Below are 14762 nucleotides of genomic sequence, written 5' to 3' on the forward strand. Positions count from 1 at the left end.
GTAAGATTTTTATATTTAGCAGAGAATATTGAACTCTCACATTCACCTAGGATTTCATTTCAAATCAATACGTTCATGTCAGTCTTGTACTCGAATCAATTAATGAGGTCAAGGCTTATATTTCTTGAAGGTGGAATTTGTCACGATTTAAAAATCGAGGGATTCTTTAGCAAGCATGGATTTAAGAGTTCGAGAGACTTTTGTAATTACTCTATTCTCTATATTCGTTTTTTTTTTTTATTTAAATGAAAATTCATCAATAAAATAATATTTCCATCAATGCGCGCGCATTGCAGTTTGTTTTCATTTCCATCGCCCATTCTCTTCCCCTTCGCTTAATTACTTTCTCTCTCTCTCCAATGGAAGCTTCCTCTGCAACCATGGCCGTCAGAGCCACCACAATCACAACCTTCTTCTCTTCATTCCCTCACACAAACCCCAACTCTTCTCTCTTTCACCTCCGAACCAACAACTCCCACAAAACTCCGCTCCTCAGAACACTCAAATGCATCCACAATCCTAACTCTAACCCTAACCCTAACCCCAAGCCCACGCCTTTCTCCTGCTCCGCCGCCACGGCGACCTCATCTCCGGCGCGAATTTCCGACCTCGCTTCACCCATCGCCAAGCTCCGCCGCGTCGCCGCCGAGTTCGCCGCCGTCTCCGAGCCCGCCGACCGAGTCCGGAGGCTTCTTCACTACGCGCGCTTACTTCCGGCCATGGAGGATTCGGACCGGGTCGATTCGAACCGGGTCATGGGGTGTACGGCCCGGGTCTGGCTCGCGGCGGTGCTCGACGGAGACGGGAAGGTGCGATTCTCGGCGGAAAGCGATTCGGAGATCACGAGAGGGTTCTGTTACTGCCTTGTGTCGATTCTCGATGGCGCTTCGCCGGAGGAGGTGTTGGAGGTCTCGACGGAGGATCTGGCGGCGATCGACGTTGGGCCGGTCCGCGGCGGCGGAGAGAGGTCCAGAGCGAACACGTGGCACAATGTTTTCGTGACTATGCAGAAAAAGACTCGAGCTTTGGTGGCCGAGAGAGATGGGAAAGCTCGGTTCGACGCGTTTCCGTCGCTTGTCATTGGCTCCGATGGAATTCAAGCTAAAGGAAGCTACGCCCAAGCTCAGGTATGTTTTCGAGTTTGCTGCTTCTTTTGTCTATTCACTAATTTGGAATTGTTACAATATTGTGGGACTAAACTGCTTAAAGTATTGGGACTGATCAAGGTTTAGAAGATTATAATATTATATGAGGTTTGGGGGTTTATGGGTTTTTCCAGTTAGTTATGAAGTCAAATTCCATGATAATTATTTGAAAAATATAACGGACTATGCTACTTGAAACGTTAACATTGCTATTTAGCTAACGCTTTAAATATGTTTCAAAATAGCCGCTGAATCTGGCGTGTCAAAGATAATCTATGTTATATTTTGGATATTTGGATAAAGTTAATTTCTGTTAATGGCTACTTTGCAAAATTAACAGAACGTTGATTATTTATCAGAATTTAAGTTTGTACGTTGCTAGTTAGCTACATAACATCACATCACATGTATGGTTTTTTGTTTGAAATGAATTGATTTTGGTCTGAGCCAGGCGAAGTTTTTGTTCCCGGACGAGGTGAAGATTGAAGAGCTGGTCGAGGTGTTGAGAGAGAAGAAGATCGGCGTGGTTGCGCATTTCTACATGGACCCGGAAGTCCAAGGCGTCCTCACGGCGGCTCAAAAGCTGTGGCCCCACATCCACATCTCGGACTCGCTGGTCATGGCCGACTCCGCCGTGGCCATGGCCAAAGCCGGCTGCGAGTTCGTCGCAGTCTTGGGCGTTGACTTCATGTCCGAGAACGTCCGCGCGATTCTCGACCAGGCTGGTTTCTCGGAGGTGACATTCGTTTCCCTCTTTCTGGTTATCGTCCTTAGTTTCCGAATTCCCCAATATTTTATCGATGACCAATCTCAATCCAGTAGTTGTTGAGTTGAGGAGAGAGCCTAGATTGTAATGAAGCTTTGTTAGGCCTTATTGTGAGAGGGACATTGTGGGAATTTGTACAACATCTTTTTTTTTACTCGGGGCTTTGGTCCAAGTGTTTGAGGAATGGAAACTTGAACTGTTTTCAGGGTCATAGTAGACGTTTCTCTTTAATTGGTGTTGGACTCTATTCTGTGCAGTTATAATTATTTTTGAAAAGTCAGATTAGGGCATTCAAAATTCGGTTTCGGATATAAGTTGCTAGTTAGTATGCTCGTGATTACATTGTAGTAGGTTACAGAGGGCTATTTCATATGATACTTGTGAGCAATTTTCAAGTGTATTAAGTTCTGCTACGTTTCTTCCGTGGACAGGTTGGCGTGTACAGAATGTCGAACGAACGCATCGGATGTTCTCTGGCTGATGCCGCAGCCACGCCTTCTTACATGAGCTATCTCGAAGCCGCTTCCGCGGCGACTCCTTCGCTGCACGTCGTTTACATAAACACTTCGCTCGAAACGAAAGCATTTGCCCACGAGCTTGTGCCGACGATAACATGCACTTCTTCAAATGTCGTGCCAACTATTTTACAGGTATAGTACTAGAGAGCCTAAACCTTTCTCTTGCCTTTTTGCCTTTTTTTTATTCTTCGAAATCTTACGCTCGCGTCGATTCTTCAGGCGTTTGCACAAGTACCGAATCTTCAAATATTCTACGGGCCCGATTCGTACATGGGCGCGAATATCGCCGAATTGTTCCTTCAGATGACTAAGATGAGCGACGAAGAAATCGCTGAGATACATCCGCAACATAATCGGGACTCCATTAAATCCTTGCTGCCTCGCCTACATTATTACCAGGTAACAAATCCATAATATTATGATGTTTGATTATCTTGATTTATAATATGATCTTGTGGCATTGATTAGGATGGAACATGCATAGTACACGACCTTTTCGGGCACGAAGTCGTCGAGAATATAAAAGAAGCGTACGGAGATGCGTTCTTGACCGCCCATTTCGAGGTTCCCGGGGAAATGTTTTCTCTGGCAATGGAAGCGAAGAGAAGAGGAATGGGCGTGGTGGGTTCGACCCAGAACATCCTGGATTTCATCAAACAGAGGGTTCAAGAGGCTCTCGGCCGCGACGTGAACGATCATCTCCGATTCGTGCTCGGGACCGAATCGGGGATGGTGACCGCGATCGTTGCGGCGGTCCGGAGCTTGCTGAGCTCTTCCGAGAACGGAGGTAAAGTCAAGGTCGAGATCGTCTTCCCGGTTTCGTCAGACTCAATGACATCATCGTCGTCGAGTTCGTTGCCCGTCATTCCCGGAGTCGCGAGCGGCGAGGGATGTTCTATTCACGGCGGCTGCGCTTCTTGCCCGTACATGAAGGTCAGCGTCGTAATATTATTACTCTCCTTGCACGTGATTGTTTTCTCTTACAGAGTTTAGTCAGGATTCGAGCCCCAAATCCGACCAAACCGGAAAAACAATAAACACAAATATAACACATGGATTATTAGTGGTTCTACTTTGCCGCTACATATCTCACTATAATAAAAAAAAAATTGGGGTTTCACTAAGACAGAAAAAGGGGCTGTAGACGCGACAAAAGTTGTGTCTAAAGCCCCAAAAGTTGCGCCCGTTTCCTGTAAAGACGCGACCCAGGTCTGTTTCTAAAAGTACATATTGTAGTACTAGTCACTTCTTTTTCCTTTCATATCCGAAGGTACATATTGTATATTGTAGTAGTGTTTGTGTACTATTCTCTCTCTCTCTCTCTCTCTCTCTATACAAAGAAAATCGACGCCCTTAAATATATAGAGAAACAAGAGCGAACACAAAATAAAGGCTGATCAGCCTTTATAGTCTCGGTGATGAATTAAGCTCCTCCACAACTCAACAAGTTTTGTATGGTCTATCTATATGCAGATGAATTCTCTCGGTTCCCTATTCGAAGTCTGCCAACAACTTCCGGACAAGAAAAACAGCATCGCTGCGTACGAAGCGGAGCGGTTCAAGATTCAAACCCCGAATGGGAAACTGATAGCCGATGTTGGTTGCGAACCGATCTTACACATGAGACAGTTTCAGGTTTTTGTTTTTCTTGTCGACAGTAATTTAAAATGTCCTTTTTTACAGCAGAAACTCACTGATTTCTCGGGTCTCTTTTCCTCTCTTATGTGTAGGCCTCGAAAAAACTGCCTCAGAAGCTGGTTAATCACATCCTCAATGCGCAGAGCGATAGAAGATAATTATTTCTCAGATACTCTTCGGCTTCACGGAGATTTGTCCGTGAGTTTTTTTTTTCCCTTGTTGAACAAACTGTTCAGTCTCAATTTTTATAGATTTTTAATTGCTAATTATATTCTTTGGTTAGTGGAACTAGATTTCAGTTCAACTTATATCTCGTTTTCATGTTGTATAGATATCAAAAAAATAATAAAATCACCAAATAAACAGTGGCCAATAGTGCCACACCTTATCTTATAATTGATTGTATACATATACATTTGAAATAGAAAAAAGTACAAAATGTTGTTGCAACTTTATTACATCACAATATCATGTGTGGCTAAATAGAATCTTTTTTTTTTGGCTCAAATAAATAGAATCTTTTCAATGTTTGTTGTGTTGTTTCCCCTTTTTCTATGATGATTCAAATACGGAAATATTATAAAAAAAAAAATTGATGAGCAAAAAAAGGGATGGAAATATTAAATCAGACCCAGAAACAGACCTATATGATGATTGGTCAGTGAGAGCTGGTTTCCATTATGAGGTCAATCTTACGTCAGCTACAAAAAACGGCAACAACTACCCAGAAACGACAACCAGTGTCATGAATCACAAAGTCGACAAAAGCACGTGGCGGTCGTAGCGGTTTAAAAATTAAAACATTGTTAAGGGTATAATCGTCAATTAATGAGTTAGTGGAAAAAGGAGCCCTAACACGCAATCAGATCACGCCACTTGTACAGTTCTGAATTGTCGGCTGATTTAAGGTGAAGAACTGTGTTGTTACGTGATACGACGTCGTATTAGTTGTAACCGAAGTTATTAAAAACCCATCAAACCACCGAAACAAACCGACCAATCCTTCAATAACACACGCAAATCACAGTGTTCAACGTTGCATCGGATTGTCAAGGAAACGACCCAAGACAGAGAGTAATTCGAGATTGTAAGTTCTTTTCTCTCACGTCTCTTTATTGCTTCTTCTCCTCAATTCCGATTTATACCGTGGAAGCTTTTTTTATTTTTTCCGTTTGTTCTACTTTTATTCGTCAAATCGATCGGTGTATGTATCGTATATAGGACTTGGAATTTGTTCTGTGAACTCGCGATTTTTAATGGCATTGGAAAAGCAATTCGAACTGTCTTTTTTCTCGGCCGTCTTCGAAGCTAATCGGAATCGCTCACATTCTCATTCTTAAATGTTCTAGCGTCAAAACCATACCATAGATTTTTTTGCTGGTTTCATAAAATATATCTGTATAGATTTTTCTTCTTCTTCTTCTTCTCTTTCTAAATTCCCGATGAAGCTTTCTCCGTTTGTTTCTCTCCCTTCTGTCCAATTTAATAGCTGTATCGTAATTTTTGTTGTTGGTTTTTTTTGCTATAACTTTGTAGCGGAATGAGAATTGATTTTTCTTCGTCTTTGAAGATTTGCCGCAATTTTCAATCTCCAGAATCTCTTATATCCGATTTTCATCGCACAATTTGGCGGCAATTTTTTTCCTATATTTGTAAATGCTCTGTGGAATTCGAACTCAGTCTTACAAAACACTTCTTCCTTAGATTCTCCGGGGAAAAAAGTGAACGAACGATGGGTTCGGCGGCGAACGTGAATCAGCCTTTATTCTCGTTCGGAGTGATCTCGGACGTCCAACACGCAGACATCCCCGACGGACGGTCCTTCATCGGAGTGCCGAGATATTACCGGCACAGCTTGCTCGTCCTCCAGAGAGCCATACGGCAATGGAACCGCCAGAGGCGCCACAGCTTCGTCATCAACTTCGGCGACATCGTGGACGGCTTCTGCCCCCGAGACCTGTCCCTTGAGACCGTCACGAGAGTCTCCGGCGAGTTCGACCGCTTCGAATCCGGCCCCATCCGCCACCTCATCGGCAACCACTGCCTCTACAACCTCCCCCGCGAAACCCTCCTCCCGATCCTCAAAATCCCCACTGACGCCGATCACAAGGCTTACTACGAGTTCTCTCCCGCCAAGGGCTTCCGCTTCGTTGTCCTCGATGGGTACGACTAAAAGTTGGCAAAAATGATTAACCGGTTAAACCTTTTAACTATTTTAGACGATTAGTGATTAACCATTAACCGTTCAAAGCAGTTAAAGATTTAACCGATTAACTATAATGTTTTAGAACGGAGTTTCAATTTTTTAATAAATTAGCCAAAATTATGTTGTCAATTTTTTTTATACGAAGGATAAATTTTTTTACGATTATTATAAACAATCTATTAGGGTCAATTTTTTATTTATTTTTTTAAATTTATTATTTCACTGATTTTAAGCAAACTTTGACTATTTTGCAAATTCAATAGTTTCAAAATTGACTATTTAGCTTAATCACCTTTTTTTTAATATACAATTGGCCGCTTGGTTACATTTAACCGGTTAAAATGTAAATTAATCGACCTGTTAATTTTAACCTTCAGATACGACGTGAGTACGATTGGGTGGCCGAGGGGGCACCCTAAGGTGGCGGAGGCCGAGAGGATCCTCAGCGAGAAGAACCCGAACGCAGAGAAGAACAGTCCCGAGGGGCTCGAGGGCGAGGAGAGGCGGTTTTTGATGTTCAACGGGGCGGTGGGAGCGGAGCAGCTGAGGTGGCTGGACGGAGTCCTCGCCGGAGCGGCGGAGAGGAGAGAGAGCGTGGTGGTGTGCTGCCACCTGCCGCTCCACGCGGGGGCGTCGTCGAGGGAGGCGCTGCTGTGGAACTACGAGGAGGTCATGAGCGTGGTGCACCGCCACGGGTGCGTCGTGGCGTGCCTGGCCGGGCACGACCACAAGGGAGGCCACGCCGTGGACCATTGTGGGGTCCACCACAGGGTGCTCGAGGCCGCCCTAGAGTGCCCGCCCGGGACCGACGCCTTTGGACACGTCGATGTCTATCGCGATAGGTTGTCGCTCGTTGGAGCGGGTCGGATGCAGAGCACCGAGATGCTCTTCCAGTCCAACTTTTGATGAGATTGTGATGATATGTGTATATTTGTTTATGGGTAGGGTTTTTTTTTTTTTTTCCGGAAGGATTGGATATGGAAGAGGTTTGCATTAATTAAATCTTGAATCATCATCTAATCAAAAAGTCATCTTTACAATGATAAATGCCGATTCTAATCGACAATGAGAAGAGATTCTTACCTTCTATTTTTTTTCAAAATGTGAAATTTATGTTTTATAATTTTTTTGCGTCTTCTAATCTTGCATTGGATCTATTATTTTTGAACCGATGTTCATTTGAAAATTCAATAAATACCGTTTTTTTTTTATTATTGATTATTCTAAAAGATATCGATTTTTAAAAATTGAAGAAAATGGTAAACTATATTAAAAATTAAATTAAACTGTAAAAAAAATTATAAACACTAAAGAAAATAACTATTTTATTGTTTTAAAAATCGATAGCCACCGTTGCGCTATTAGAAACTTGTTATGGTATTGTGAAACAAATTTTGCAAAGTTGGACGTTAGGAAATTTCTTCAATTTTATGAGCTCTGCTATTATTTTAAACATCGTGTAGTTTTATGCAAGGTTTGAGATACTGTTTAACGTTATCGTAGCGGGACTCAATTTTTATGGGTATAACATTTACCGAAAAAGTTTATCGTGAGTTTTCCTGAAAAAAAAAAAAAAAAATCGATAGATTTTTCATAATAAATAAATATAAACAAGTTTTCATAACTTTATTTTCTATTTAAATTTATTTTATTTATATTTTTATTTATATTTTTAATAAATCCCGATTTATCATAGTAAATCCCGATTTTTATGAAATTTTGAAATTTTTATCTATATCGGGCCATTTTTTGCATCACGAAATTCTTTATCGGTAATAACGCGATAAATCCCAATTTGTGAGTATTTCACGTTTTTGTACACTTCGCTATTGAAGTCTGACGATAAGCGATATACCATGCAGTAACTAACCGATTACGCTGGTAACTGAAACGTTAGTTTTATGTTAAAATCAATTATCAATTATCAATTATCCTCGGCCATTTTACTTGCTTCACAATTCACAGCTTGCTTTGTTTTCTTCTTTAGCTGACTTTTCTTTATCTGAATAGGAGTGACGAAATCATTCACGTGGGGACGCATAAATTTGGGACATGACTAAAGCCAGACATCATACATGAACTGGTGAGAAGAGTAAACATCAACTTGGAATAAGGAAAGCTAAAAGAGTTCTATTTAACATTAGCTTTGCTTCTTCATATATTTGCAAGTACACCACTACACAATAAATACTATATTCCCCGTCAAACCTTAGAATCATCATGGACCCACAAAGAGATTCCCCTCATCTCTCTCCCAATAAGAAACCTTTGACTCTCCACACTTTAAGGTGATGAAATCTTGCACACCCTATTAATCTCCTTTTTCATTATTATTTTTTGAAAATAACTTCTTTCTTAAATAAAAGATCACAACACCCACTAGACCATTATGGGAAATATATGTGTATATATATATATATATATATATATATATATATATATAAAAACAAACTCAGCACAATTACTTCCTTTTGATACTCATTAGAAATTGTGTAAAATCACTAATCAAATAATATATTTTGAATCCTTTTAAAAAATACTGTTATTTTAGCAGAATAAACAAAGTTGTATAAAACCCAAAATAATAAACAAAAAATTTTAAATATTAAAAAAAATATTTAGACCTTGAATTCCGTATTAATAACGTTATTTGACACATTATTTTCAAGATTAGTTCATAAAAATTGCAATTTTCACATCACAATACTAATCATCTACGCATACAAATACTTAAATGTAGGCCTTAATTTTCTGCCAATAAGAAACCTTTGACTCTCCTCATTCAAGGGTGATGAAAACCTCACAGATTATCAACAATTTTTTTTTTTTTTTATATTATTAGTTCTTAAACAAAAGATCACAATTCCCACTTGTCCACACATCAACATGGACAAGCCCAAGATCATAGCACCTTCAAATTCAACAAAAGTCCCCTGATTTTTTTTTCCCTCTAACAATAATTTAGAAGCACAACAAAAAACAACATTAAAATACACACATACATATTATATATATATATATAAAAGCCTTTTTTTTTTCTTAGCTCTCTTAATCTCTCTCTCATTTCTGGGCCTGAGCTTTTCCCTTTCGCTTCTCGCTGATGAAGAACCCGATGAGCGAAACGACTGAGAAAGCACTGAAGCAGACAGAAGCTATGTCCATGGACTTGTGGCGTCCCGTGACAGCCTGGATGACGAACAGGTTCGTTGACTTCGCCTCGTTCGTTGACTGTCCGTACGCGACCTCGTGGCCTGCGGAGTCGTGGGCGTAAGCGCGGACGAAGTACGTGGCCTGAGGAACGTCCTTCTGGACCACAACATTCACGCTTCCGTTGGCGGTGAAAGGCTGAGTAGCGATCTTGTGCTGACACGTCTTGTCCTTGGAAAGCAATTCCTCAGTTTTCCTCCACGCGCGGTCCTTCTGGCTGATAGGCGCGTAGCAAAGCTTAATCTTTAGGGTCTTGTAGGTGGAGCTCTCACTCGCCGGGACTGACCACGTCACCGTTATATTGTCCTCTCCGGCCTTCAAAACTGCATCGAAAATTTTATTTAAATTGTTGTTTTTATATAGAATTTTTAAGGGCGTATTTGGGATGTTAATTAATTATTGTTCATTGAATAACATCCAAAATTAATCATTACTAAAAAAAATAATCCCGAATTATTAGGTCACTCTCTTCTCGAATATTTCATTGATGAGTCATAATACTATTTTAAATAAGTCATTTATGGTTTTTTATTATTACTTCAAAAACAAAATGGAAATATATTTTTATAAAACAAAAAATAGTATTATATTCAAATTAAGGTATTTGAATTTTAAAAATTTAAATGAGATCATTAAAGCTTCGTAATATTTAATTGTTGTTTTCGGAGTTGAAGGAGAGTCACGGACTCATGAACATAGTGTCTATCAAATTATCATGGACTTCTTTTTCTTATGAACCTTTTATTTATGCATCAATAACAATAAGAGGCAGAACAAAACCTAATTTGATGATCTAAGTGGATATTAAAAATACAAAAAGACTAATTATATATATATATATATATATATATATATATTACCTTGATCTTGTTTCGGCGAAGCGGTGAGAGCGATATTTTCCTTGAGATCAGTTAAGTGAATCTTCGCATGCGATATCTGAGCAACGCACGAGAGTAGAAGAATTGAAGCCAAGAGAAGCCCTTGTGGTGCCATTTGTGAGATATTTGGAGCTGTGCCTTTTTCTTTGTTTTCCTCTTTTTGAGAGAATCAATCACCGAAAGAGAGGGAGAGAGAGGTATTTGATCACACAGAGATATGTTGAATTTGATTGTGATATAGTGTTGGGAACGGGTTAATATATATAGAAAGTCCAAAACAATTTAAAGTTAAATATTGAAGGGAAAAAAAACTATAAGGCTTAAGGAATTGGTCAAAATTAAAAGTCATACTAGCAGGCAAAAAAGTGCATGACATTTGTGCACCAGTAGCAACTAGACATATTACTATGTAGGAAATTTAACCACAGAAATAGAAAAATAGAATGTGAAATATATTTATTTTAGGGATTAATCCTACATCTCAACAAATTTACTTCTTCCGTTAAAAATTTAGTGCCGGTATTAAGCAATTAAGGGTAACATGCTAATCTTATTAATATTATGTTAACAGGCTTTGTTTTTTTTTTAAATATTATGTTTAAAAAAAATGAAATATCTCTCTCCGCGGTCTCTCTCTCTTTGCTTCATTCTCTCACATCACGTGGTGCTTCCTCATATGCTTTTCTCTGGCGACGAAAATGACGGGTCTCAATCGATTATTATCATCATTCCAAAGACATATTAGAACAATCCGGGCAATTTAAACAACCCATTATTTAAACAAAAAATTGGCTAGATAAGCCTTAAAAACAGTGGCAATTGTGTTTTAGCCAACGTTTGGTTAATTTTTTGTAAATGGCCATTGTGCCTACGTGGCAGGAAATTAACTCTTTTTTTGTTACTGAATTGCCCTTATTAATTGCGCATTCATTTTTAAATTGAGGCAGTTTTAATTTGAAATTTGAAATGTATTAATTGGTTTTTATTTTCGGAATAAACATTTTTTGGAAAGCAGTTATTGCATTTTAGTTATGTTGGACGTGTGTTTTGGTCTGTGTATATCGGCATTAATGGTAATGATTCCCTGAAATTCTGGACGTGTAAATGGAAATTTTCACGTTAATTGATTTGGCAGCTTATTTACAATACAAATAACCTGTAAATAAATTTTATATTTATTGTCCATTAACATTAATTTACATCTACAGAATCAGTTTACAATTTCCCTGTCGCATCTCTTTCTCTGCAACAACAATCGCTTACGAATACACCATTTGTAACTTAGCCAAACACACCTGGGAATGCGACAGAGAAATTCAACAAAATATAAACAGTTCTATCTCATTTTCGCCAACGGTTTTCCGACAGAAGAGGCCGATTTTTTTGAACGAAAAGTCGGGCATTGGAGAAAAGAGAGCGAGATCTGAAACACACAGAGTCTGAGACACACGAGATCTGAAAGACACCGAGTCTGAAACACACGAGATCTGAAACACACGTCCCTGGACTCGCAGAAGAAGTGCTTGCTGTCGATCTCCATCTCCGTCAACTCCAACGCGATGGGTTTTCCGGTGGAGTCATCGGTGACGTGGACCACCGCGGCGGCTTTGGCGTTGTGGGTCCAGACCTCGGCGTTGGCCACGTTGCAGCGAAGGTCGGCCAGCGCAGCGCAGACCTCAGAGAGGAGGCCCGGCCGGTCCGTGCCTGACAGCTCCACCATCGTGTGCTTCTCCCACGGCTTCACGCCCACCGTCTCCCGAACGCCGCCCCTCATTTCCTCGTCGTCTCTCTCCAGCCTCTGCAAGTCTCCACGCCTTGAACGTCTCTTATGGTAAGGAATCTTTAGTTTCAGTGAGGAAGAAGGTTTGGCTGTGTAGATTCAGAGGTCGCTTATATTTTGGGTTTCAATTTGGGGATCTTATTTAGTGTATCTTTGGTATATTAATTGTAAATTGAATGATGGCTTAATTAATTCGCAGGATGTATGGGCGGGAACGGTTTACAGGGTATTTTGGTACTTTTTTACGTGTTAATAAATTGGGTTGGCCATTTACCCGAAATTAACAAAATGTTGGCTAAATCCAAAACTCTATATTTATAGGAGGCTATTTAGCTATATTACCCATATTTAAATTCGATGGTGGTGAAGACAATGAAATGGCCTACGTGGCCACCAAGGAAATTTGAAACAATTTTGTCATTAAAATCCAATCGCCGTTGGAGCTCCTTGATTTAGGACTCAATTTGCGTAGCTCTGATTCCAATTTTGTTCCTCGATTCGCTCATTAAATTATAATTTGGTACAAAAATCGAATCAAAGTTCAACACACGAACAATTTGGAGATATTAATCTTATGAGCAAATTATGCAGAGACGAAAAAAGAAACATTGACTAGAAAGAAAGTGCATATGTAACATAAAGGGAAGAAAAATGACAAAAATTTGTAAAGCTTACTTCTTTTAATTTCCATTCAAAACTATAAAGCAAATCAGAGCATCTTTAATGGTTTAACTAAATGTATTGCTTAGCTAAATAGTATTTTTGTCACATAGATTTTTCTAGAGCTAAATAGTTAAGCAACTAGCTTAAATTAGCTAATTTGCTTAGATTTGCTTAGCTAAATCAATAGCCAATATGCAAAACAATGGTTAAGCAACTAGCTAAATATTTTTTATATTTACAAGTAAATCCCTACAATTGTTAAGCAAGAAACCATTAAAGATGCTCTCATAAAGCTTTGTTGAAAGATGACAATGATCTTCATTCACATCAAAAAATTACAATTGAACACGAAACTAAGCTAACCCTTTATGATCATGGCGTATGCTTTCGAGTCCTTGACAACCTCTAGTGGATTCAAACATGGTGACTCAAACGTCATTGTTGGCCAAGATTATTGATGATCACAGAGCTCCATAAGAAATATAATAAAAAAATTGAAATATATATTAAAAAAAATTTTGAAACCCAATTTGGAACGTCTTGGATCGCTGTTCTCCTTGGCGTCGGAGCGACGATTGGCCAAGCTTTCTGTAGTCTTTCAAAGCATACGTGACTTCTTCTCCAGGGATATCCCCGCCGGGATGGTCTTTAACCCAGCCCGACATTGTAGAATTTTTCTGGATGGAGATCTAGAGATCTGTTGGCTTGCTGTGAGATTTTAGATCTCTGTTGTACTTTCGATTGTCGCCGTCGATGTACTTCCTATATTCGCTGGATTGGGTATTTAGGTAATAGGTTTTATTTTTTTTGTTTTTCTTTAATTTTTTATTAATCCTTTTAAATTTTTAATTACCAATATTAAATTTTTAATTGATCATAATTATATAAAAATTCAAGGTTATTTCAGTAATGTAGAATATCAACACATTAAAAAAAATAATTTTATCTCACGGCCATGAAGAAAACTTGACGGAAGGACTATATTTGTGGAGATGTAGGATTACAAGGTCTTTTATGTAATATTTTAGACATTAAAAGGTAAATCGTTATTGGTGTCAAAGTTGAGGGAGAAATATGTAATTAATCCTTATTTTAAAGATCAAAGTAAAAAATAAAACTAGAAGTGTACAACAGCATTGGCTCTAGAAAAAGTGAAAGGTTATTAGAACGTGACGAGAAAAGTTTTATTACTATTAATAACAGATTGTTTTATGCTAGTTGTGTTTATGAGAAATATAGTACTAAAAAATTTGTATTAAATGGGGATTCATATTCTAAATTAGACAGAATCCGGATTCCAAGTAAGTAGAATATATTAGGATAAATACGTGTTGGCTTCAAGATTAAGATTCAGAATCAGAATGAATATGTTGTCGCTCCAAGATTCAGATTTATGAATTCGAATAAATACAAATTTTAGCCGCCCCAAGAATAAGATTAATTGTCCGAATAGATAGAATAGATATATACGAAACCGTTCCCGGTTTATCGGGATGGTTATTATCCAAAATATATATCGAAATAACGCTTCTATAAACTCGAATCCTGTAATCTTTATGCTTCTTGTCCGATCATGTGCAAAATACATCCAGAATCTTTTTTTTTTTTTGCTACAAATAATCAAGTGAGTAACTCACAATTTTGTTCTTGACTTGGTGTTGATGAATAATTTCACGTCATATTTTACCCTAAACACAAGGTCACGTGGGATTAGAAGTCGAAGGAAGTTGTGGAAAAGGAATACGGGTGCCAAATTTCGAAGTTTGAAATATATGGGTGAAAAAAAGGGGCCAATATGTACCCATAAATAGTTCGTGGGCCACAAGTTTAAATAATGCTTGTAATTATAGTGAAAATTATATTTTTTAATTTGAGTAATAAGAATGATAAAATTAAGGGCACTCTAGATTTTTAGCCCGAAACAAACTATAATATTTGTATATAGCGAACTTTTGCCAAAC

General features: G+C 38.7%; 3 protein-coding genes across 4 annotated transcripts; 2 read left to right on the forward strand and 1 right to left on the reverse strand.

The window, feature by feature from the left end:
* The first annotated feature begins 280 nt into the window (after window positions 1-280).
* Window positions 281-6767, forward strand: QS (quinolinate synthase). Of its 2 annotated transcripts, XM_089628507.1 has the most exons (8): window positions 281-1127; window positions 1597-1881; window positions 2343-2561; window positions 2649-2828; window positions 2898-3362; window positions 3903-4064; window positions 4160-4265; window positions 6651-6767. In XM_089628507.1, the coding sequence occupies exons 1-7, from the start codon at window positions 360-362 to the stop codon at window positions 4223-4225; spliced, it is 2145 nt and encodes a 714-aa protein (XP_089484633.1). In that variant the 5' UTR covers window positions 281-359; the 3' UTR covers window positions 4226-4265; window positions 6651-6767. The 2 variants fall into 2 exon arrangements, with proteins under 2 accessions (XP_089484633.1, XP_089484632.1); XM_089628506.1 differs by lacking the exon at window positions 6651-6767 and having other exon boundaries at window positions 4160-4533.
* LOC149383465 (manganese-dependent ADP-ribose/CDP-alcohol diphosphatase-like protein) lies at window positions 4656-7396 on the forward strand. The gene is made up of 3 exons (XM_089628508.1): window positions 4656-5154; window positions 5772-6230; window positions 6651-7396. The coding sequence occupies exons 2-3, from the start codon at window positions 5800-5802 to the stop codon at window positions 7177-7179; spliced, it is 960 nt and encodes a 319-aa protein (XP_089484634.1). The 5' UTR covers window positions 4656-5154; window positions 5772-5799; the 3' UTR covers window positions 7180-7396.
* A 1684-nt stretch (window positions 7397-9080) lies between these two features.
* Window positions 9081-10586, reverse strand: LOC149383466 (high-affinity nitrate transporter 3.1-like). The gene is made up of 2 exons (XM_089628509.1): window positions 10341-10586; window positions 9081-9803 (listed from the first exon to the last, which is right to left on the reverse strand). The coding sequence occupies exons 1-2, from the start codon at window positions 10471-10473 to the stop codon at window positions 9334-9336; spliced, it is 603 nt and encodes a 200-aa protein (XP_089484635.1). The 5' UTR covers window positions 10474-10586; the 3' UTR covers window positions 9081-9333.
* Window positions 10587-14762: the final 4176 nt, after the last annotated feature.

The sequence above is a fragment of the Urtica dioica genome, chromosome 10, assembly GCF_054948205.1.
Source record: "Urtica dioica subsp. dioica isolate 48M chromosome 10, U.dioica_male_clone48M_v1_H2, whole genome shotgun sequence".
In the NCBI taxonomy this organism is placed as follows: domain Eukaryota; kingdom Viridiplantae; phylum Streptophyta; class Magnoliopsida; order Rosales; family Urticaceae; genus Urtica; species Urtica dioica.

Bases quoted from the DNA above. Each gene is read 5' to 3' on its own strand.
- LOC149383465 (XM_089628508.1), top strand. From the start codon at position 5,800: ATGGGTTCGGCGGCGAACGTGAATCAGCCTTTATTCTCGTTCGGAGTG. The intron at 6,231-6,650 runs GTACGACTAAAA...TTTAACCTTCAG, and splicing joins CGCTTCGTTGTCCTCGATGG to ATACGACGTGAGTACGATTG.
- QS (XM_089628507.1), top strand. From the start codon at position 360: ATGGAAGCTTCCTCTGCAACCATGGCCGTCAGAGCCACCACAATCACA. The intron at 1,128-1,596 runs GTATGTTTTCGA...GGTCTGAGCCAG, and splicing joins GAAGCTACGCCCAAGCTCAG to GCGAAGTTTTTGTTCCCGGA. The intron at 2,829-2,897 runs GTAACAAATCCA...GGCATTGATTAG, and splicing joins CTCGCCTACATTATTACCAG to GATGGAACATGCATAGTACA.
- LOC149383466 (XM_089628509.1), bottom strand. From the start codon at position 10,473: ATGGCACCACAAGGGCTTCTCTTGGCTTCAATTCTTCTACTCTCGTGC. The intron at 9,804-10,340 runs GTAATATATATA...TTTTCGATGCAG, and splicing joins TTCGCCGAAACAAGATCAAG to TTTTGAAGGCCGGAGAGGAC.